The following is a 24,266-nucleotide window of genomic DNA, read 5'->3' as shown; positions in this document are numbered from 1 at the left end:
AAGTCACGCTGACGTTGCCTGGTTACCTTTATGGTACGTCCTATCGCGTAACCTAATTAATATTAATGAGCCAAGGCTTTCGCGGTAGTATGATTCGTAATTTCGCTGTCAACCGAAGAGTCACTAAACTGAGTGATGGACTTCCGACCAATGGAATCCGAGTACAGACCCTGAAGTCCGGCACCGAACCCCACTGTGGCCAATCACGACGAAGGAACGCTCACAATGGTCCAGAAGGGGCGGAGCACATGCTTCTGGGTTGGGTTGAACAATGATAACGTGCATTCCTGATCAAACGTGTTATGTTTTATACACGCATACATCCAAATGGACGTGCTTGTTTGGTGGAGCTTTGCAGATCAAAAGTATGAATGTTATAGTAGTCAACGGTTCGTTTATCACATATTCTATTCGTGATCATAAAAATAAAATCTCAGACATTTTTTTATCACAGATGGTTCAAAAACATCAAATAATATACAAGCAGCTTCCACTGGAAGCTCAGCTGCAGCCTCTTGCGACCAGCAGTGGTATAGCACATTAAAGGCATATTCAAGTTATAGTTCAATCGAATATAAAACATTCTGTCATAATTTACTCACCCTTTTGTCAGATGACTTTCTATCCTCCACAGAACACAAACGAAGCTATTTTGAAGAAGGTTGGTAACTGGCCCCCTTTCAGTTGCATTGGTTTTGTGTCCATACAATGGAAGTGAATGGGTACCGGTGCTGTTCGCTTACCAACTTGGATCAAAGTACCTTCTTTGGTGTTCTGTAAAGCCAAGAAAGTCATAAAGGTTTAAAATGACAAGGGGGTGAGTAAATGATGGCAACATTTTCATTTTTTTTGGGGTGAACTATCAGTTTAAACACAAGGAAGGCCACTATTCAGTTCTCAATGGCATGTGCCAGTAATATTGTAAGCAACAGTATGCAAAAATGTCGTTAGCAATGTCCCATTGTAGCAGTATTTACAGTTCTCTTTTTAAACACAGGGAAACCTTATGTGACGGCTAGATTCTCAGTTGTCAGAATATGTTATTCTATCTATGATGCACAAAATTAAGGATAACAGACTGAAAATCTTTGAACCCATTAGTTTTGGGATTTAAAATGTAGATGTGTAAGTGTGAAACATAGAATACAGGGGGAACAATATGTGACAATATGTGACAGTAAGTTTCTCAGCTGTCAGGATGTGTTCCCCCTGAGGGATAGCATGCTCCAAATCCAAGGGTGTTCCCTAAATGGCTGTACTGGCATAGTGGTTAAGTGCTGTTGTTTTCTCTTTTTAAACACATGGGAAATCTTATGTGACAGTAAGATTCTCACTCACACCATCTATGATTTACAAATGGGGGGGGGGGGGGGGGGGACGGTCAGCAACCTCTCATATTTTAGGTATGTTCCCCCTCTCAATTGAGGGATAGCAAGCACTAAATCCAAGGTGCTAACTGAAAGAGAGTTATGTTCAGAGCAGTTCACTGCTGTTTCTTGGGGTCTTAAAGGTCCTGTCAGGGCTTTTTATCAGATTGTTTTCACTTTTTAAAGTCAAGGGAACCTTATGTGACAGTAAGATTCTCAATTGTCAGAATATGACCCTTCATCTATGATGCATACTTTAAGCAAAAACAGGCTGAAAATCACATGAACTACAGGAACCTGTAATACACAGGCTAATGTAATCTGTCAGTGTATCTACATTCTGCTCGCTACATAATCCATACAATTTGGAGGAATAAAATCTACCCTTTGGTTTAATCTCATCTGTGATCATTTAAATGATCTTGGTATACAAAGTGATAACTGTTAAACCAAACTCGAGACAGGTATCTGCTCTGGATCAGTAGGCCATCTAATTTGCTTCGACTGATTCTTCTGGAAAAGCGCGTGGTGCCATCTAGCGATCGTCTCTGTTTGGATTTAAGGTTTTATTTGGCCAATACTGCATGCAACTGTATATCAGGAAAGGTTTGCATTAGTATCACCGACAAAAAAAAGTCAAACTGAAACCCACGTTACGAAAGCAAATTCAAAAAAATAATTTAGAAGTAAGTAAATAAAAATATCTATGTTTTCCGTATTAATTACGAAAGACATGTCCCTTAATAAAACGAACATCGCACAGATAGGTACTGATAACGGTCATATATTCTCTGCTCTTCAATAGACATTATCAGTCGCAGATGTTGCTGGACATACGAGGATGTGCACGAAACATGGCGGACTAATTACAATGCAACGTACAGAAAACACAGCTACTGTTCCTGTGTGAGTCCTATACGATGAGCAAACATTAAGCAGCACGTTTTCACGCCGATTATAGTAAATAAACCGTGCCACATTTTATTGTGCCTTCGTTTAATATCAACATAGACACGGTCCTGCTAAAGCTGAAGGCATGTATGCATTTAATATGACCCTATATATGTGTGTGTGTGTGTGTGTGTGTGTGTGTGTGTGTGTGTGTGCCATGTTGTCCTGAATCTCCTACTGTGAAACAGCTCGCTGCCTCTTATATCGACTAAAACTCTCAATATGTCGATATAACTGTTGAAAACAAAAGTATATCAGATATTTGCTATATAACACGCGATTATTGATAACAGTTATTGACATTGACAAAACTACATTTAAAGTCGGCTAATGTTTTCCTTTTCAAACGTCCTAACATTTTCAAACTCACATTTAATGTAATGTTATACATTCATGTGATGTTATAACCCTGTTTGTAATATTTTGAGGTCAATCAAACAATACTTCAATAAAAATAAATAAATACATATAAACATACTACAACATTAATGGGAATTATACAACAATGTAGAATAGGTGCCTATTAGTAAAATGAATATTTTAAATGTTATTTATAACATGAAATAAAAATAACATATTGTTTTGCATAGCCCTCTGAGGTGTTTCGTTTGTTTTATATTTTCCTTTCATCTACCATCACAAAAAGGCTTACTTTTTAAATAAGAAAAATGAGTGCTTGAGAAACAAAAGGACACCTCTTGACCTCCCTGTCATGTCACTCGTTTGTTAATTCATTAATCTCAACAGCCCAAAGTATATCTTCCAATTTGATCTCTGCTTTAAATTAGCCATGTCAAAACAACACTTTCGGTTTGGGGTTGTGGTGCTAGGGCCTTGAAGAGAGAAAGAGAGACCTCACAAAATGTAGACATCATCTTAATGGGAGGTGCTGGAATCCTTTCAAGTACTGCTGCAGACTCCCACAAATGTACACTGGCTTATGACCTTTTTACGGCGGTTTGGAATGTTTATGACGACTCTGAATGGGATTCACAGCTTAAGACAGAAGAACGAGGAGGAGAAAGGGGGAGAAAGATCTGCTGTCTGCTCTCTAGACAATGCTGAAGAGAGAAGGTGAGGGTCTTCGAGCAGAGACATTGGTGTGACATTGAACGGACTGTATCTTTTTTATCTCCCACTCGCAGGATTTAGTTTATCTTGGTTTTGGCATCATCTGGGTTTTTTTGTTATTCAATTCTTTGTCTGGGTAAGTGCAAGAAAGTTTTTAAAATGCACAGTTTGCATGCTTACTACTTCTTGTAGGAACTTTGTTTCAATGTTTGTATCATTTTTATTTTTCAAATAGTTTATTATTAAAACATTTGTATTTTTATCAACCTTGGGCTGGGGTTTTGTGAATGGAAAAGTGAAGTTACATATCTATAAACCAAAGTGTGCTTTTTTTTTGTAGTGTATGCGTGAACGTGAATTTAAACTAAGTTAAGTAAGCTTTGGTAAAACCTGTTGCATTTAAAGTTGCACTTAAGTCATAATTCACATTACTAGAATAGCAAACCATTTACAATGGTTCTGTTAGATCCCAAATGTATTAAACAGCTAAACATGTACAACATTTTACTTTTGTAAATGTAACAAAACTCAATTGCTTCTGTACTAAACATAGTGTATGTAAGACCACATTCATTCCAGTCTTCATGTTTTTTTAACTTTGCTCAATTAGCCATTAAGAGTTTCTAGCAGAGTATAAATAAGGGGAATAAAAAGGACATCCCTCATCCCAGTGTCAGCTTGCACAGTACATCAGCTGTAGTCAATTTTCTCCAAACTGTGATGTGACTTATCACTTGCTGGGAGAACCAAGGCTTTGATCACAGAGCGTAGGGTTCCTCAGAAGCTGCGGTAACTTATTATGTTGTCAAATAGAAGAAAAGCTTTTCTTAGTAAGCCTCTTAGATTCTTTGAAGATTTGTGATTTAACGATATATATTTTCTGCACAGTAAGATGTTGGTGGAATAAATTGCTTTCAGATGCCAGCAGAAAGTAATCCATGTTTTGAAATGTAAAAAATGTGATGTTGTTACAGTTAGTCATAAACGTAAATGACCAGCAAGTCACAATTTTTTAAATTAAGGATCTTTCTTTGCTTTCTCATTCCAGATGCCTGTTTAAGAGCTGTGTTAGCTTTCCTGTTGCATTTAATGTGCTGCTTCAGATCACAATGGGTAAAATCCCTCAGAAAGGTCAAAACAGCCACATTTCAGCACAGTTTGATGTTTTAAATCTCGTTTATTTGTTTACTTTGACCTCTTCTGTCTTTTATCAATATTTCTGTTTTACACACTGTTTGTAGACAAAAAAGACAGTATAAAGGAAAAGTCAGGGAGGAACAATGATGATTTATACCCTTCACATGGTCACAACGGTACAGCATTCTCTTTTATATTAAAGTGTGAAACAAATGTGTTTTGTGTTTTCTTTCTGAACGCACATTTCACTTTCCTGTTCGCTTTAGAGTCTTTCAGCTGGGAGATGTATTTGAAAGAGACTTCCTCATCTCCTGCTTCCCCCAACTGTTTCCGACAGGTAAGAGCCCCACAGTTTAATATTTATCCTCATTTATCTGTTTATCTCTGGAAAATTGACTTTGTGGAAATTGGGGTTTTAAAAATTTCTCTCCAATTCTCTTCAACAATCCATCCTGTGGGGACTAATTCACTTCAAAACACAAAATTGTATTTTCTCATCTCTGGTTGTTGTTTCTCACTCTCTTTTTCTCTCCAGTCCAGAATTCCTCCCAGTATTGATTTTAAGGTGGGAATGAAGGTAGAGGCTCGTGACCCCAGGAATTCCACCTCTGTTTGTATTGCCACCATCATAGGGTTAATGGGTGTGCGTCTGCGGCTCAGACTAGATGGCAGTGACAACACCAATGACTTTTGGCGATTGGTCGACTCCTCTGACATTCAACATATTGGCACATGCGAGAAGACGGGAGACATGCTGCAGCCGCCACTGGGTGAATAATGCACACCCAGACATTCTGGGAAGTCACAAGTGAAAAACTGAAAATTAAACATTGCTTTTATAATAAATCAAAATTTTAGCATGTATATGTTTTCACGAAAGTGTTTACCTGTGAATTATTTATTTTTCACGTTACCTCTTTGTGCATGTTCCAAACCCTCTTTAATGCCATTTCATATTTAGGGTTCAGAATGAACGCCTCCTCATGGCCCATGTTCCTGTTAAAAACATTAAGTGGGGCAGAGATAGCTCCAGTTTCAGCCTTCAAAAAGGTCATTACCATCTTCAACTTACTTATAAAAGTATTAAAGTGTTTTTATATGATTCATTATTAAAGCTGGAAATGAAGGGGAAGCATTTTGTTTGTGGCACAACACAAATTCAGAGTTCTGTAAAGAACTTAAATAATGAATACTTTCCTTAGCACTGCTAGTTTATACAGTTTATTTAGTTAAGACCAATGGTAATTTATATAGTTTTGTTTATGAATTGAATTTTTGCCTTCAATATTTTTAGGAAAATAAAAAAATAAAATTTTAGGTGTTTTAAAAAAATGAATTGATGCAATTTCCGATTTCTTAGGACCCTGCCAAACCCACTCAAAACAACTTTAAAACTGGTATGAAACTGGAGGCTGTGGACCACAAGAATCCTTACCTCATCTGCCCCGCCACTATCGGAGAGGTGAGAGGGGATAAGGTATTCATCATGTTTGATGGATGGAGGGGAGCGTTTGATTATTGGTGCCAGTATGACTCTAGAGACCTCTTCCCTGTGGGCTGGTGTCAGCTGACCAAACACAATCTACAGCCTCCTGGCAACTGCTGTAAGTACAGTCTCAGACCACTAAGCGTCACTACAGTGTTACTTTTCTGAAATGTGTCTCAGCATTTGAAAATATGGAAAACATGACAGTTGTTGACAAGAACTGAACTTATTATTGACATTTTTACTTTTCAAATGTATTCATTTAAAAAAATTATTAGTATTATAATTATTATTATTATTATTACTATTAAATGTTGAATTTTGGAGTTTAATCTGAAGAAAGCAGGGTAATAGTTGAAATGGTTTATGTTTTTTTAACATTTGATTAACATTTTTATGAGATAATATTTCTATACAACTCTACAAAGACCAGAACAAATGCAAGGGAAAATATTTATAATGGTGACATGATGATGATTTTCTAAAAATGGATTTGATTTGGAACAGGATGATCTAAGGGTTTAACAGCTTATATTCAATTTTTTTTCTTTCAATTTCAGATTTGTTTAAGAGTTAAGATTTGTGTTCAGTGTGTATTTTGATAGATCCTTCCTGTGAAATTTATGAGAAAACTCATTATTCGTGGGATAAATGTGGCTACAGTTTATGAATTTGAAGTCATATATTAGTAATGTATTTAAAAATAACCATCATTCATAAATAATAATTTTTCATACCAGTTATCTAAAAATACAAATGCTGTCACTGTCTTTTCTCTCTAATCTAATCTAAAAAGGCAGTATCAACAAATTGTAAAATTCTTGCTGTTGTTTTGGGGAAGTGCACTAAATTAGACTTAATGTCAATAAATGCTCCTATTATTTATGGCATTCTGATGTGCATGTGTGGTTGTTATTTTTAAAGCTTTTTGGAGTATTCTAGCATAAAGTCATTGGCGAAAATAAATAAATAAGCAGTCTAGGACAGAAGAAGGGTTAAATAAATTTTACGCATGTCCGAGTTAGCTTTCTTTTCGAATTGCTGTAAATTATTTACAAACTGATTACAATTCACTGACCCAATTTTATTGAAACACTTGCATAATTTTATGACTCAGCAGTAGTCTGAATGGCTTAAAAGAGCTACAACTGACGAAATACTTTTTTTAACCTTTTTAAATATCTCATCTTTGAAAGAGCAAATACAATCCTAACATGTCAAACGATGTTGACGGGTACACTGTAAAAACGTTTTGCTGTAGTTATGCAGCTAGTTGCCAGTAACTTACTGTAGATTGATATTTATCTAATTTATTGGCAACAGTTCAAAGATAAATGAATATTACTCATTAACAAGTCTTTATCTTTACCGAAAAAACGATAAAATACCAGCCTCATGCAAAGCATTTGGGGAACAAGAAATCCAAATAAGTTTTTTTCGGCTTTTTTTCTAATTTTGGTTCCCAGAATGCTTTGCATGAGGCTGTTATTTATAGTTTTTTTCTGTAAGGATAAAGACTTGTTAATGTTTAATGATTATTTATCTTAACAAACAGTTGCCAGTAAATTTCATAAATCTACAGTAAGTTACTGGCAAACTGCTTCCAGTAATACTGTAATTTTTTACATTGTAGTTCTGCAGTTTTGAAGATTTTGTAATTATCATAAAGAACTTTCATGCACAAAGCACCAAAAGCATTTTCCTTTGCATGAAAATTAAAGCCACAATTATAAGGTCATTTCAATGTAAACTTTCTTTCTTCAAATTAAACCTGTTTTAACGTAAAGGCATGGTTAAAATATACACGGACATTAAATTGGGGTGTGAGAGCATATGGATCCTTGCCTTTGCGAGGATGTTTATCTTTCTCTTCATTAGCCTAGCATAAAAGTTTACTGATCATTACTTGTTACCACCTTACTAATGAGTGCTGAAGACTAAGTGTGGGTGACTGAACTATGTTTTTCCTTCTGTATTTCAATTTTTTCTTGCTGGGTTTTGACTTTAGGCACAAAACACACTCATTGTATATGTGCACATAGATTTAAAGAAGCAGCAATAAGCGCTTTAAGACAAGTACGGCAAGCCTTGTACACAAAAAGGATTAGTTAATCTATGAGGTTTTATAGTTAAAGCTAAACTGTCATTGTCTTTAATGTAAAAGAAAATAATTTCCTGTCTTTGGGAATGGGTTTGTTTTGTTTCAGTTTTTGATTATGTTTCTCACGTGGCTTATGAAAGATGTGAAAATTCTGGTTTTGCCACCAAATGTAAATGCAGTGTGCTTTAACCTTGAATCAGTCTGTCAAGAGTATCTTGGCTTTGAAAAAAACAGGGCTGACCAAATTTGCAAATCCTTGACTCCTCATCTCAGTTGAATATTTTAAAGAAACATTGGGGATTTATTAAAGCGTTGTGGAACGAAGAGAAGCGCAGTGTTCACACTTGACTTCTTTTTTTAAGATGCTACGGTCTGTATTACATTATAATCCTAAATAGTAAACCGGTTTTCAAAAATGTCCCGCGCGCTTTTTTAAACGCCAGCGCCAGCGTCTTTAAAGATTGAACAAACCAGCCCTACGTCATCACCTTTTCACAGCTAACCAATGACAGAGACCTGTCGTTTCTAAAACAAAATGCAAGGAACATGATTTGTCGAGAAGGCTCAAGCTTGACAAAATAAAATGGCTTCCGTTTTGGAGCATAGTTTTTTTTTACTAAAGAAAGCCCCATTATCAACTTCAAATGTCAACATTGCCTTAAGGCTTTTATAAAACGGTTAGTCCATATGCGTAGCAAGGTTTCATAAAATAAAGTTATATTTAGCCTACATAATGCGATCAGCATTTATAAATCTGGGTATTTTATAACGGATTAGAACTCGGCTCAACCAATCAGAATCAAGTACCAGAACTGACTGTTGTATAATAGTATTCACAGATGCGAGTTAATTTCAACAAATGATTTCGTTTTTCAATTATTAAGCAGAATTACCAAATACTAAAATGTATTTTTGATAATGAATTTAAATCTTTAAATTACTTTTCTCAAAAACAATTACATGCCTGTTGAGAGCCTTTATTCTAAAAATAGGCTACATAATAAATCTCTCAAATGCCTAATCTCAATTTCTAGAGTTTATAATCGCAGCTTTCACATCTGCTCCTGCTCTCACACCTAAAATGAGAACAATAGGGCAGGTTTTCTTAATAAGGTGGTTTTACACATTTCACATTGCATGCTTATAAAAGACACGTGCGAGACAAAAGTCGACAAATCCAATTAGCCTTTAGATGGTTGCATTTTTGCCATCCTATAATTGTAGCTGGGATGCGCAATTTCACATACAGTGCATTAAAGAAATATGGGTTGAGATCTCTGGACTCAAACCGGGATAAATCCGTCGCCCGTTATACACCTCGTGTCTCCGAACGCGCGGTAGGGACTCCGAAACAACACGACACTGACGACGGCCTGATGGTTTTTGGTCAAACTTGCCAACTTTTGTCAGATTTAGCTGCAAAAAAACAGATGTAGCCCTACGCCTACCCAAAGGTCCGCCGATTCCCTTGATTGATGACGTTGCTGTTGATTTTAAATGAGGAATTAACGTTAGGAAATGAATTAAATGATAATATTACCATTGCATTGTATAGTAAATGAAGTATAGTAACCGTGTTTTTAATCATATGTTCTGATTTTGCTGCAAAAACGACGTTTTCGTATTTGCTCAGTAGTATGCGTTTTAAAATATATTTTTTCTATATATTTGTCATACAAATACTATTAAAATACATCTACCTAATATATAACTCTGCATCTTGATATAATTATTCAATTATAAAGTAGCCTATTCAATTATACTGTATTCAAATATGAATATCTCCTAATAGGACGTTTGATCGTGTTTATTTTCGTAACCTACTTTGTATATTTGGCTGCCAATAATGTCACTGGCTTTGATAACGCGACTAAGCCCCCAATTCTCCTCCTCCCCCTCCTCCGTCCCCTCCTCATCCCCGCCTACATGTTAATCAGATATTGCTCAAGCAGCAGAGCTCCACCGGTACGGGCTTTGTCATGCGCTTCTGCCGCCGCGACTGCTACTCTAACCAGCTGCGAAAGTGAGTACATGCTCCGGTTGTTAATTCCGCGTTGCAAATAAACGATATCGGCCGAGGGAAACGCATACACCGAATTGTTTGGTGCACAACGCGGATATAGTTGAAAGTTGGCGATTTGGTGAGTTCCTCTGGCGGATTTCCGAGGCTTTTGTCTCTGATGTCTGTTGCTTTGTTTTAGTGGCTTGTGCATGTAGGTCACATGAGTTTGTTTTTAGTCCATTTTCGAAGTGTTTAATGACCGTCGGGTATAGTTTTATTGTTTGCGAATGTAATAGACACGCTGTTTACTATTATTGCTAACGTTGTTTATGAAAGCGATCTCGTTGCAAGTGGTTTCGAAACGGGTACAATTGTAGTCCTTGTACGTATAATAATAGACGAATGTAAACAATCAACTGTCAGGTCGTGTGCATTTACTTTAGAGTTTGTTTGTATTTATTTATTTATTTAATAGTTGGATTATGCGGTGCTCAATTTACTTTCTTAGTTCTGCATCAGTTAACGTTACTGAATCATATCATTCATTTATAAACTCATAAATTGTAAGAAAAAGTGTCACAAATCTATAAATATATGGTGCTTTCTCTTTTGCACAAACTACACATGCCACATTTTCAAGCTTCTGTGGAACTGTTTTGACTGTAGTTCCCCTAACAGCTTGCATTGTTTCATTAAATCGCCTGGGGTTAGGGAACCCTATTACCACACACACATGCACACTTTCTTTCCATCGTGGTAACTCCCCCACAACATGTGGTTTTAGTCCCTGTTAAGCCCAAACTGCAGTTACCAGACTGGTTGTCCAGTCTTTCAGGTATATTGTAGAATGAAATGTAAATATTGCGCATGTGATATAAGTTGTGCATGAATGCCTTCTACATCAGTTCCTGGAACTCAACTGTGCTGCAAGTTTTAGGTAATTCGCACATACTATTTCGAGAAACTGTGGATGCACGGTATGGCAGTTTTTTAACGGCAGTTTATAAATGCATCTGTTAGGTAGTCACGTCATCTCGTATGTCCCTTGGGTTCTGCGCCGGGCACTCCTTTGGGTGGGAGTCAACTTGTAGGTCACTGGGTCACTCACACAGCAGGCAGTATTGCGATCCCCTTCATTTGTGATCTAGCTGTTGAGAAAAAGTATGCTACACCTTTAAACACAGCCTTTGTTGAGCAGGGTGTGGAAAGTTTGCTTTACGATGTCAGCACCTCTCATTGTGCAGAGTTTCTGAAAATCTTTGCGTCTGTTTTGCTTGGCCATTGTGCACGTGCATAATATGCATTTGCCTAACAAGCTCGATTCTCTACGTTTCCACTTATATTCACGAGATATTTGAATGAGAATCGTCTAGTCGCGACCCTTAAATGAAAGATCGCGCTTGTCCATTCCTTGCACGCCTTTTCTCCTCATTAAACGTCTGCACGCCTTGGGCTTCGTTTCTCTTGCCATACTCTCTCGAGGCCCTGAAGAGCAGCTGCATGGAGAACGCTGCGAAAACTCCCAGATGTACTTAGCAAAGCTGACTTACCCTGACCCCCCCTCGGCTCTTTCAGCCACCCTGTAATAGGAGAAGTTTATCTGATCTTATTGGGATGGTTCATGCAGAGCCAGTTGAGGGGGAATTTGGTGATTTTGGTTTACGTGCATTGTTTGTCTCCCAGAGAGGGAGCTTGTGTTGTTTTTACTTTTGTCAGTTGGGTTGGAGATGTGTGAAACTTGGGCGGCGGGTTTAAAGAGCGAATCAGAGTGTTTGCGAGATTTAAGAATAATGCTGGGATTGCGAGGCAGGGTTTGCACAGCACAGAGATGATTTTTTTATTAATTTGATGCATTACCAGTGTTCATTTAGCTCAAAAGGTCACACATTTTACCCCTTTGCTGTATTTGATGAGTAGAAAACTAATTTAAGTTAATGATTTTGTGCATGGTTTTGCATTACATTACATTAGCTTTTTTAATACACATACATCATCTGAAAATACTAATAATGCCAAGCGCTTTAAAAAACAGCCGTATGAACATTATAATATAGACACTGCATTACGAGCCAGCAACAAAATGAATAATACATTAACCTGCCTAGTATTCATAGGAAATTGCTTACTGCTGCACATAATAAAACCAAATTGGAAATATTAAAAAACATTTCCAGGCATGACCCTCTCTCACAATATAGAAACACATCAACATCTAGGTGCTGGTGTGATTGAGTCCCTCTGATAATAAGGATTACCTGTTGGTCCCTGAAAGGGTTTGCCTATTTGGCCAGTGAGCACTGCTCTAGCAGGAGGGGGTAAAAGCCCACAAACAATGGAGTGCAGAAAGGCAAGTACCTCCTGAAAAGCACAATGGTAAGCTGAAACATCCATCTTTAAGAGGATCCTCTGATGATTCAATTTTTGGCTCCCAGTTTTCAAACAGTGCTGCTTTCAGGGCCGAAACATGATGCTACTAATATGCAAAATGGGAAAGTCAGCCATATGAAAAGCACAGAGCTATTAAGTGGTCAGATTCAAAGAGAAAAGATCAAAGTTGTGGCTTTTTTTCTCTCTCTCTCCGTTTGATCCAATCGCTTAAACTGCTCATTCAAACTTTAGAATTATCATGTGCAGGATACCATGGTGCCTCTTAAAGGGATAGGGGAAATTCTGTCATCATTTACTCACCCTCTTGTCATTTCATACCTGTATGACTTTCTTCTGCAGTACACAAAAGAAAATATTTTAAAGAATGTTGGTATCTGATCAATGACTGTACTAATTGACATGCATTGGTTTTGTGTCCGTGCAAAAGATGCGAATGGCACCACCGCTGTCCAGTTAAAATTCTTCAAAATATTTTATTTTGCGTCTTACTGGTTGGAAATGACAAGAGTGTGATTAAATGATGACAGAATTAAAATATTTTGGGTGAACTATCCCTATCACTTTGTGCCCTCATGTTTTGAAAAACATTTTAAATCCGACATTAACTTTTCAAATGGTATTTTTTATACAAGATCATATATTCATTTTATAAAAATAAACTACTTGCAATATGCACTTTAACTGGAATCATTTATTATTATTATATCATGAATTTGTCTATGTAAATCTGCACAAAATAATTCTTATTGGTTGTGTTGTATCTCTTTGTAGTTACATTCCCGAAGACACTTATTCCAACATTGTGTCAGTCCAGCAAGTCCCTGCGCTCCATGCAGTCCCCTTACCGCCTGCCGCACCCGTTGCCCCCTCTGCCCGTGCGCAAGGGGGTACGTGGGAGAAGACCAAAGAGCCAGACTATCGCCATGCTGAAAGCAGTGGCCGAAGCTGCAGCAGCTGCATCCGGCACAACACAGAACGACCAAACGCAGTCTCATGCATTCAAGAACCCCATAAACACACAGCTGATGCCTAAGCCTCATAAAAAGAGGGGACCCAAACCCGGTAGCAAGGTACAAATGTGTTTTTATGGATCTGTTGACGTGATGATTTAAATGTGCCTTTTTTGCTTTAGTTTTTGTGTTTAGGTAAGGGCTGTCCAACGATTAATCGCATCTAGAATAAAAGTTTGTGTTTACATTTTGTATGTATTTATACACATGCATGCATGCATACATATACAGATAATAGTTACATGTATTGATTTATAATTGCCAATAATTTAAGTTGTATATGAATGTTTCTTTATTTTTTTTTAAATATATGTGTATGTGTTTATAAATTCAAAACAAACATGCACAGTACACAGACATTTATCATGTAAACACAAACTTTCGTGATTAATTGTTTGTATGTGTAGTGGCGCGTTATGGAATTAAAGCCTTGTTTGATGAGTGCTTCTGTAGTGAATGAAAAGAGTCCGATGTCCAAGCATACATTTAAAAAGGTTTACTGGTTTATTTTTCACATATTTGCAGGCAAAACATAAGAAGGAAAAAACGTAAACTTCAAAATCAATATTCAAAACAGAAATATTACAGCCATTACCACCATATCAAGGCTGCATGCACGGTCAAAAGTTAGTTTGACCTTTCATACTGACCTTATCACCACTAGCGTTCTTAAAAAAAAAATTAACAATAATGGCTCCAACAGTATGTATATTTATATCATCATATATTTATAATCGTTGTTATATATTTATTTGGACTATTAAATATATTTTAGTCTTACTGGCACGTTTTCTTTATCGTATTGTGCAACCAGTGTCTCTTTTTTTTAAAGCGACCACAATTATTTCTGTCGACTTAAAGGTTTTGTAAATGGCCACAAATTTGGTTTGGTTTGGGTATCAAAAATTTACACTGTATAAGAGTCTGATTCCTGCAATATCCGGGCTCATTATAAAATGGGAAGAAATAAACGAAAAGAAAAAACTATAATGGATTATAATTTACTTTTGTGTGATTTGAGGGTGTCACATGTCATGAGGAATTATTCAAACAGAATATTAACACCTCCTTTAGAATATTTCCACATGAATGGTACATTAAACATTCATGGATTGTCCTCATCTCCGTCGAGATAAGGCCTTTGTCATCTTCAGGCATTGTTACATTGTGGGCAAATGTTGACGGTTAGCGATGGTTTGTGTATTCATGTTTTATCTCTTTATTTTCTGCCTTCCTCCTTCACAGAGGAAACCAAAGGTTCCTCATTCACTTTCAAGCCCCACTTTGTCATCCTCTGTGTCAGACGGGAGGCTTTCTAGCCTACAGACAACGAGAGACTCCGGAGTCGTGTCCACCGGTAGGATTCAGTTCAATTTTACTGCTTTTCAGTCGAGTAAAGGACTTCACTTTGAAATCGAAAGATACATTAGGACGAATTAGACATATGTCTTTCTTTTTTCTTTCCTTCTAGACAAAAATCAAATTAAATATGAATGGGAAAATATTTAAAAGGTCCCTATTTCTTGACATATGACATTTCAATATATTAAAGGTGTCATATGGGGTGAATACGTGTTTTTCTGTGTGTTCGTTGCGTTATAAGTTGCCCATGCATGTATTAGACACGTAAAATTGCTAAAATTAAAGCGTCGGAACAAAATAGGCATTCTATCTAAAAGGCAATGCTCACCCAGACCTGCCTGAAATGGCACTTGTAACCACACCCCTACGAATCTACGTCATTTCGTGGTATGATTTGACTAAGACCGCCCAAATCTATACGAGAGTAAGGTGGGCGTACTTGTCAATCTCATTGTATCGTCGCCGCAGCCATATCGTGGAGACTCTGTGTGTTTCTTTGCGAAAAGAAAGCCTCTTTGTTTGTTCTTGATGAACAATTAAAAACGAATGGTTACATTTTATTTACAATACTGTTCAAGAACAGTACAATCCGAATATTCAAGCGTGTGCAGCGCATTTCACCGATGATTAATTCACAAACCTGGGAGAGATCAAGGCACGAAAGCTTTCTGTGTGTGATTACAGTTGTTGATTATATTACATGTATTAAAATGTATCTAGAAGTGTGATCAGCTCTAAAATGTTTTTTTTGTATATAGTATCACACATGACCCTGTACTCAGCAATGTGGTTTGGCAGTTGTATGTACCGGTTTATAAGGTTTCCTTATAAACCTCTATATCTTGACTTTCCACTTTATTCTGTTGTAATACACACTTACTAAAAGTACCTTCACGTAAGTTAAAAGCAAGTGCAACTAAGTGATGTTGCATGTTTTCTCAAAACTATCTTGGCTTATGTAAACCACATGTAAAATTATTTATAAAGCGGCAAAAGTGTGTGAAGTGTTACTGCTACATGTCAGTTGGCTTTGTTTTTTTGTGTTTGGCTACACACCTCTCCTGACTACCTGTCCTCCCTCACATCTCTTTAGTTTGCGTGTATGTGAATAAACATGGTGTGTCGGGGCCTCATCTGGACCGCAAGCTGTTGTTGCAGCTGCCGGATCATTTCGGGCCGGGTCCCGTGAACACGGTTCTGCAGCATGCGGTCCAAGCCTGCGTGGACTGTGCTTTTCAGCCCAAAGTTTTGTTCAGCTTTCTGCAGTCGCAGTCCGACGGAGGCGAGATCATCAGAGGTGAGTCTCAATCTCCTGCTAGCATTTAAATGAGTCTTTTCTAATTTTTCTGTTTTCCAAATTGGCTTCTCCCCAAAATGAAAATGAATACATCATTTATACAAAATCTGTATGACTGTTTCTTCTGTGAGACACAAAAGACAATATTTTGAGAAATGTCTCAGTGGTTCTTACAATGGAAGTCAATGTGGTCCAGTGTTGTACGGTTACCAACATGAGAAATGACATGAGGATGAGTACACGAAGAAAGAATCATCATCCTTGGGCGAACTATCTCTTCAGCAGTATTCGAATAAGTACATTAATTGGCGATTATACAAAAGCGAACTGATGTCAACCGTTTTTGTGTCTATTTCTAAAGGAAGAAGTGAAAACATGGGTGTGTGTGAGCTGAAGAAAGTAGGGTGTGTGTTTATAGTGAAGCGTGTGTGCACAGCTGATGTCATCAGACTGCGAGTAATAAGGGGTGACATCTGCTTATAACCTGGTTTAGAGCGTTTGATTGGGCCGCTCCCGGGGGAAGTATTTGTGTCTATATTTGTGTGCGTGCAGGGGGCGAGGCCCACGCCGAGACTGCGGGGCCATCTGCCGAGACACCCTGGCCCCTTAATCGCCACGTATTTAGCCAGATCAAACCCCCAACCAACCCCATATTTTTTTAATCTGGTTAAAATAATATTAGCTATGTGGGGGGTGGGAGATGTTAATTTATTAGTACAGTGAACACGTTTGTGTGTAACAGGATGTATGTTTGATTTGAGATATACACACACAAGATAAATGCACAATCTCTCTTTGTCTTTCAGTTCATTCTGACGGAGGAATTCACTACGTCAAGCTCCCCACAGCATCCAGCGCATCCTTTGTTTTGCGCTTTCTAGAAACGTTGTGTCACCACTTGCAGTGTGACAACCTGTTCAGCAGCCAGCCGTTCAGTCCGCTAACAGCCAACACACACACATGCTACGACAGGAGCAAGTCAGGTACAGTGTTTTATGTTTGGTCTGTACAAACTTTCGGTTTGGCCCGTCTTAATGTGCATTGCGGTTTCACATCGTTGCTGTCCATGTAACTCCATGTTTAGGGAGTTTCTTTTGTTGTCTTAAATCATTATTAGTCACCCAATGTTTCGCAATGGGTTTGCAGAGATCTAACCAATAAAGTATTAATAATAAAATCTACTTTGAAAGCACAATATTGAATAATTTCCTGAAAAACAGTGAATGTGGACATCCAAGGTTTTGGAAGAACAGCGAAGTCATTTGTAGGTCACTTGAGAAAATAAGTGTATGATCAAATTATGTAAATTTTAAATGTATGTTTTCGTTATTCTTTTAGCAGTAAAAGAGGAGACATCAGAAGCTTTGTCTGTTGCACGGGGTACGAGACGTTTCAACAGAGATTCAGCTTCCTACACAGCTGCTCCCTCACCTAAACTACACAGAACAGAAGCTCTGCCCTCTGACGGTACGGCCCGTTAAGCTCTACTCAATGTTTGTACATGTCTAAATCCATGAGTGAATTGTTTGTGCACACTAGCTGCAGCAGGTCCAGGTCAATTCTGAATGGTTCAATTGAAACTGAATGAGACTATCCTTCCTGAAGGCAGAGTTTAGTTCATTTAACGCATACAGCATCACTGGCTTGCATCGTCAGAGACCCTGGGTCGTCCCTCAGAGAAAACGAACTAAACGATGGCACTGCAATGACTGACTGTCTGCGAAAACATTCACTGGCATGGTCCCATATGTTTTCCATATCATTTGAACCACCCCTGGGTGTAGAGTTCAATCTCCCTGTGACACCTAACCACGAGAAAGGGCATCTGCCGTATGATTGAGCCAACCTGGTAGATACGCTTCCCGAATAGAGAGCAGGTCGTTCTGAGCCCAAACAAGCAGGTTTTGAGCTACCTAAAGAGCACTCCCTGAGGTCTCATGAGGGAAATGTGGTGCTGAGGTGACCAACACCAGAGATGGCAAAAGTACACACATCCCTTACTTAAGTACAAGTACAGATACTCATGTTTAAAAATACTCTGGTAAAAGTTGAAGTACTGACTAAATTTTTTACTCAAGTAAAAGTAAAAAAGTATGTGCTCTAAAATATACTTAAGTAAAAAGTAGCCATTACTACTACCTGCTTTAGCCTGTATCCATGAACAACTGCTATAGAGAACACAGGCAGACAAAAGTGAGTTACATTGTTAATTATACTGAAATGCAAACAAGAGTGAAAGTATCATTATAATTCACACCTCACCTAGTTTACCAGATGACAGATTAATAGGCCTAGTGAAAATATTATAAATCATTACCGCTCAAATTGGCAACTTTCTAGATAATCCTATTCGCTGGCTTAAACATTTTGTGCTAAAGACTGAATATTAAAGTGTGTGCCAACAGCACGAACAGCACTAGCAACATCCCTTTAACAAAACTGAAAAGATTGGAGGGAAAAACTTAACAACAGATAACAGGCAAGCAACACTACATTAAGTTATTGTGTGTGTTTGCCGGTGAGTGTTCTTTTTCTGGTCAAAAAAGATGCGAAGTGTGAACAATGAACAACATCTAACTAACACGCTAGCAAAATATGAATTCATGATAACATTACAGACTTAGCAAACATAGAAAATAGACTATAATTACGGAAAACATTGACATTGCTTATGACAAGAATTTTTAACACCCACAATTTCAAACATCTCCCGAATATATGGCCATGGGTGATTAGCAATGACTCACCTAAAAACCGATAAACCAACAGGCTTCTTGTTTAAAAACATGCACATGACAAAAAATAATACAGATTTAAGTAACAAGTCTGGTTTGAAAATGTAAGAAGTAGAAAGTACAGATATTTGGTTAAAGGTGTAAGAAGTGAAAGTAAAAAGGTGTCAGAAAAATAAATAGTGAAGTAAAGTACAGATACCAAAAAAATCTACTTAAGTACAGTAACGAAGTATTTGTACTTCGTTACTTACCATCTCTGACCAACACGTTACAATTGACCTGATTCTCTCCGGGGTTGGAACAGCTAGCACAATGACAGAGTTGAGAGTCAGACCTATGAAGTCAATTGCCTGTTTTGGAACAAGCTTGCATTTGTCCCAGCGTGTAACATCTGCCGTGGGCAACATTAGGAACGTAATGGGACTTCTCAGCGACGCAATCCACCTCAGCATCACCTCAAACATAATAAAACATAATGTAAAGTCCAGGCCTGAGGGGTTTCTCCCCAGTGCTTACAGAACTCACCCTGGTGGTCGGAACGTAAGGAAATAGAACGTTAGTTTCACTTTAAAACTTGCTTTATGCTGGATTCACATGGTATGCGTCAGTCAGTTCCATTTTGTTTTTTTGCGGCATGCGCGGCTGAAGATACAAATTTTTTATTTATTTTTTGTGAACTGCAGCGGCCGCCAGCTCAAAGCCAGCTGCCTCTTTTCAGCCAAGCATTCACTTAATGCAAAATATGCTAAATAAACCACTGGGAGACTGCATTTATTAGATATTATTTACTAGAATAATTGAACTTGTTATATAAACACCATGTTGTGTGTTTTACCTTTTTTGTGTTTTTCGGTTTCTTATTTTCCCCTCTAAAGCTGCTTTGGAACAATGCACATTGTGAAAAGCGCTATATAAATCTAATTGAATTGAATTCCACCGCTCATCGCGTATCGGACGTTAAAGTTAAAGACTGCACCAGGTGATGAATGCTGAACTCGCCGAGATGGAGGGAGGGAGCGAGAGAGAGACCGTCTTAGTGCATGCTGTCTTTCACTATGATCAATCCACGGGTCATGCGAGCTACGATCCATGCGGATCACAGATAATTCACTATCCGTTTAACCATTATACAAGATGTGTTGAATCTGTATTATCAGAGCTTTCCCATTCGTTCATGTGAATGAGGGCAAATGTCTCTATCGACGACTCCGTCAGCATTTAAGTGGCACCGAAATATGAGTTTTTATTCGGTCCAGTTATAATTTCAGTAGACAACCTCATACATTAAGTAAAAGTTTGGTCTGGTGGGTGTGTTTTATCATGATTATTTTGATAGATGAGTGTCTTTAACGCTTATTAAAGTGTCATAGTTTAAGGTCATTGTAATTGCAAGTAAAGAGTGTTTATAATGACGATTAAATTGGTTTGCGGTTGTGTGTTGTCATATGGGTTTAGATTATAAAGTCAGATTGGAGGCATGTTTCTACCAGTTACGTTGGCTTTATTTATGCACAACACAGGAATCATATTCTACCGTTTGCCTAGGTGTTGGTTTATGTATTGAAACCGCTTTAAGATTAAATGTCGTTGAGTTGATTTTTTTTCTTCGAAACAAAATAGTATATGCTTTGTGACCTCAACTATAAACTTCTGTCTTCCCAACAGAGGCCGTTACACATGTTGAAAACGGCGCGACCACAGACCAGCAGTTTTCAGAAGAGTCTATGGACTCGTCCTCTAATTCTGTGACCCCTCGTGCCCCTGCGCTGCGAAGCCCGTCTGAATATCACACCTCGGCCGGCAGCAGCCCACACTACTCCTCTCAGCCCCCACCGCTCCGCAGACTCTGCTCCAATCCCTCCGATCTGGGTCCCGCACGCACACACAGACGTTTGGAAGGTAGGCTATGTAAGAACGCTTTGTTTAAGCACCTTCACACACACAATGCTTGTAAATGAATTTTTGTAACAGTTGGTTTATATTTGTTAACATGAGTAAATGCTTTAGCTAACTTGAACTAAAAATGAGCAATATCGTTTTTCAGCATGTATTGGTCCTTGATGTTGTGATCGATCGTTCATGTTAACAGGCGTATTATTACAAACATGAACTGTCAACTTGAACTAAGACTAATAAACGTAGAAGATTTATTCAGGTTAACTAATGCGTCAACTACTGTTATCAAATACAATCTGGTTGTAAAGTGCAATGTTTTTAAATAGACCTAAAACAAATACGCTTCTTGAAAAAACACCTGGCACATCTGTCTTATTCTTCCTATTCCTTATATAGTGTTTGTTTTTGATAAAAATCTATAATATGTATTATAAAGTGCAGGTTTGTTTAGATCCATAGAAGGTTTTGGGTTATTTATAGAGTTTGAGCCTCTATTGTACGAATTGTAATGTGTGTTTCATGACCGAAAGCCGGCTGTGTTATTGTTTGTCTGAATTTGTTCTTGCCGCTTGGCTTACAAGATCACCGTGGCTCTTAAGAGACTCTGATCTATTTCTACCATGGGATAAACACTCACATCTGGTCCTCAAACAAGAGCTCTGTGTGGAACCGATATATTTTCTCTAATCAAATGTCAAGTGCCACATTGGGCTTTGATATGGATTAAAGCCCTTTAGCAGCTCCCGATGCCGTATTTCTTTACAAATTGTCTGGGTGGGTGTGTTGTTTGGGGTTCAGTTTCATTTTCTGCCATCAAGTGACTGGGACGAAATCTGCCAAAGCAGCACTGATCAGCATCACTGAAGAGCATATTCAATTTCCTAAAATAAGCATCAGATGAGGCAGAAGCCAGTGCTACTTGCCGATTATAAAACAAGTTTTGCTAAATTACTGTTCAATTAGTCATAGAAACCAAAATATTTAACATGTTTTAGACATCGGTCATGCCCTAGTCTCAGTCTGTGACTGTTACATACAAATTATATGGCTGGTTTTTACTTAATTGGTCAAAATGTGCAGTATACATCTAGGGACACTGCATTAAATGTAATGCACTGTGAACCAGAACTAACAGCAGCTGCAAATTGTAGCGGCAAAATGTCTATTCATATTTCTTATTCAAGCTTTCTCAATTCGTGATGTGTAAACTGTTTTTTTGTAACATTTATCTTAATCCGTAAATATGAATAAATAGGTATAGGTTGAAGCAAAGACGTTTATTTGTCACAACAGTGCCCCCTTGTGGAATTGTCGACTTCCTTGAGTAAAGCTATTTGTTTTTTAATTGACAGATTTTTGCCCTGTTACTAATGTTTCACAGTCTGTTTTCTATTGTCAACCAAAGTTTTAGATTTGTTTGGCATTGATTTGCCATGCCCATGTGTATTTTGTTTGTTTATTTTTTGTTATCAATTCTTCTGCAGCTGCTAGCTCAACCACTGGTCCGGATCAAGCAGCAGAAAGAGAATCCTCCAGATCGACCAATAAGAGTCCGTCATCCTGGAGTATAGAGGAAGTGATGCAATTTGTGCGCGATGCCGATCCTCAGGCACTGGGCCCGCATGCAGAACTCTTCAGAAAACATGTGAGTGAACATTGCTTTTGAGCGGAAGTAGCCATTAATGAAATATATATTTTCATTTCGGTTTTGGTTATAAATGAATAGAAACTAATATGATTCATGTTTCCTTTGCTGATGTTTTGCCTTTCCTCAGGAGATTGACGGAAAAGCTTTGATTCTCTTACGGAGCGACATGATCATGAAGTACATGGGGCTGAAACTTGGCCCAGCCCTCAAACTCTGCCATCATATTGAGAAACTCAAACAAACAAAATTGTAGCCTTTAACTTCCTTGCCAATACTCATCCACCAGGGAACGACAAAGCAAAACGGAGGTCCACTCAGTGTGTGGTGTTGAAGCTAAAGGATATTAACCACCAGCGCTGTGGGTAAAGGGTCCAGCATGCCGACCCACTTCATCCGAAGTCATTGCTGTTGGTTTAATTCGTGAAAAAACAGGGATTGGATTTCATTTTTTGAAAAAAGACAAACGGCAACATTAATAATCTGATTTGACGGACTTTATGAAGGCGGTGGAAAACTGTAGCCAAGTACAGACTTTAAATGCAGAGTAATATATATTCTGAGGTACTAAAGACAATGGTGAAAGCTGAATTCCAAAGGATTTCACTGTGTTGTTTACGTAACATGTTCTGGTACCGTCAACACGCACAGACAACTTCACAAATGTTGTTTTTCCACTGTATTTTATATTCTGTTTACATCGGTTTAGGATGTATGTCAATTCAAGGTTCTTTGAAACTCGTGTTTTGGTGCTGTTTAATGAAAATCCATTGTTCACCAGTGTTTATTTTTCTTCAAATGACAGAATGTCTTGTTGTTTTTTTGTGAGGGGAAACTGGAATCTACAATCATATAGTTTCTAAATGTACTGCCTTTAACAGACGCAGAATAAATTGATTTTTTTTAAAATGATAATTAAGTAAATTGGTCATTTTTAAGCATTTGGTTTCGCTGTCCGTTCTACGGCAATGTTATTCCCATCTCTATCTCAAGATGACTCAGGACACTCATACAATTAATTTTCATTTTTCCTGTTTTGGAAAATAAACAGTCTTTTTTTTCCTCTTATGTTGACACTAGATGGTCAAGTGACAGAATTATGTGATATGGTTACGTGTTGCTGATGTACACAATGGTTTGTGGCAGACATGCAGAGGAGAATAAGAATAATGGCAAACACAGCAGATCTGGATGTGTAGTTTATTTTGTCTGTGTATCATATAAATGTGCATTTTGTTTTGGTTCAGTGTTCTTTCATCTATTTAATAAGTAGAAACTGCCCCTTTTGAGCACATTTAGTATATAATTGGTATTAATGTTCATTGATTTTGTTATCCGGGGATGGAGCATTTTTGTTACGATATACATTTATATACATATGTTTTAGCTCCTTTTAGAAACACTGTATTTACTTTGCTCTTATACTCAGGTTGGATATTTTGTATTTACTTTTTGAACAATTTTCTACCATTTGAATAAATAATTGCAATACTAAAATTGTTTTAAATCTTTGCCACATTTATGTTTTGCGGGAAGGCATTTTAAGGTCCAGTGTATTCTTTTTTTGAAGGATCTATTGACAGAAATGTTATTTAATACAACTGTCTTCAGAGGTGTATAAAGACCTTGCGTAATGAAGCGTTATGTTTTTAGAACAAGCTATTCGCGGGTCCCCTTACATGGAGTTTGCCATGATGTTACTACAGAATCCCTAAACGGACAAACTGCTCCAGAACGCGTTTCGTAAATACATCATCTCCTTCAGGAAAGAAGCGATAACTCGACAACATTTTTCATTCTGTAAGAGCTACCATAGTG

At 37.7% G+C, this 24,266-nt stretch overlaps 1 protein-coding gene across 1 annotated transcript; it reads left to right on the top strand.

Moving 5' to 3' along the window:
* Nucleotides 1-4,794: 4,794 nt before the first annotated feature.
* scml2 (Scm polycomb group protein like 2) lies at nt 4,795-23,941 on the top strand. The gene is made up of 12 exons (XM_079483566.1): nt 4,795-4,863; nt 5,062-5,296; nt 5,488-5,576; nt 5,887-6,130; nt 13,275-13,573; nt 14,759-14,870; nt 15,969-16,172; nt 16,979-17,155; nt 17,514-17,639; nt 20,573-20,806; nt 22,288-22,448; nt 22,579-23,941. The coding sequence occupies exons 1-12, from the start codon at nt 4,810-4,812 to the stop codon at nt 22,702-22,704; spliced, it is 2,061 nt and encodes a 686-aa protein (XP_079339692.1). The 5' UTR covers nt 4,795-4,809; the 3' UTR covers nt 22,705-23,941.
* Nucleotides 23,942-24,266: the final 325 nt, after the last annotated feature.

The sequence above is a fragment of the Barbatula barbatula genome (assembly GCF_947034865.1).
Source record: "Barbatula barbatula genome assembly, chromosome: 20".
Taxonomy (NCBI): Eukaryota; Metazoa; Chordata; class Actinopteri; order Cypriniformes; family Nemacheilidae; genus Barbatula; species Barbatula barbatula.
The sequence above is the reverse complement of the archived record's forward strand: the minus strand, read 5'-3'. Positions and strand labels throughout refer to the sequence as shown.

What these genes read in the sequence shown, in the direction of transcription:
- scml2 (XM_079483566.1), top strand. Translation starts at nt 4,810, where the DNA reads ATGTATTTGAAAGAGACTTCCTCATCTCCTGCTTCCCCCAACTGTTTC. An exon ending in CGGAGGCGAGATCATCAGAG is followed by an intron (nt 16,173 to 16,978) that starts GTGAGTCTCAAT and finishes TTTGTCTTTCAG; the next exon opens with TTCATTCTGACGGAGGAATT. An exon ending in CTACGACAGGAGCAAGTCAG is followed by an intron (nt 17,156 to 17,513) that starts GTACAGTGTTTT and finishes TTCTTTTAGCAG; the next exon opens with TAAAAGAGGAGACATCAGAA.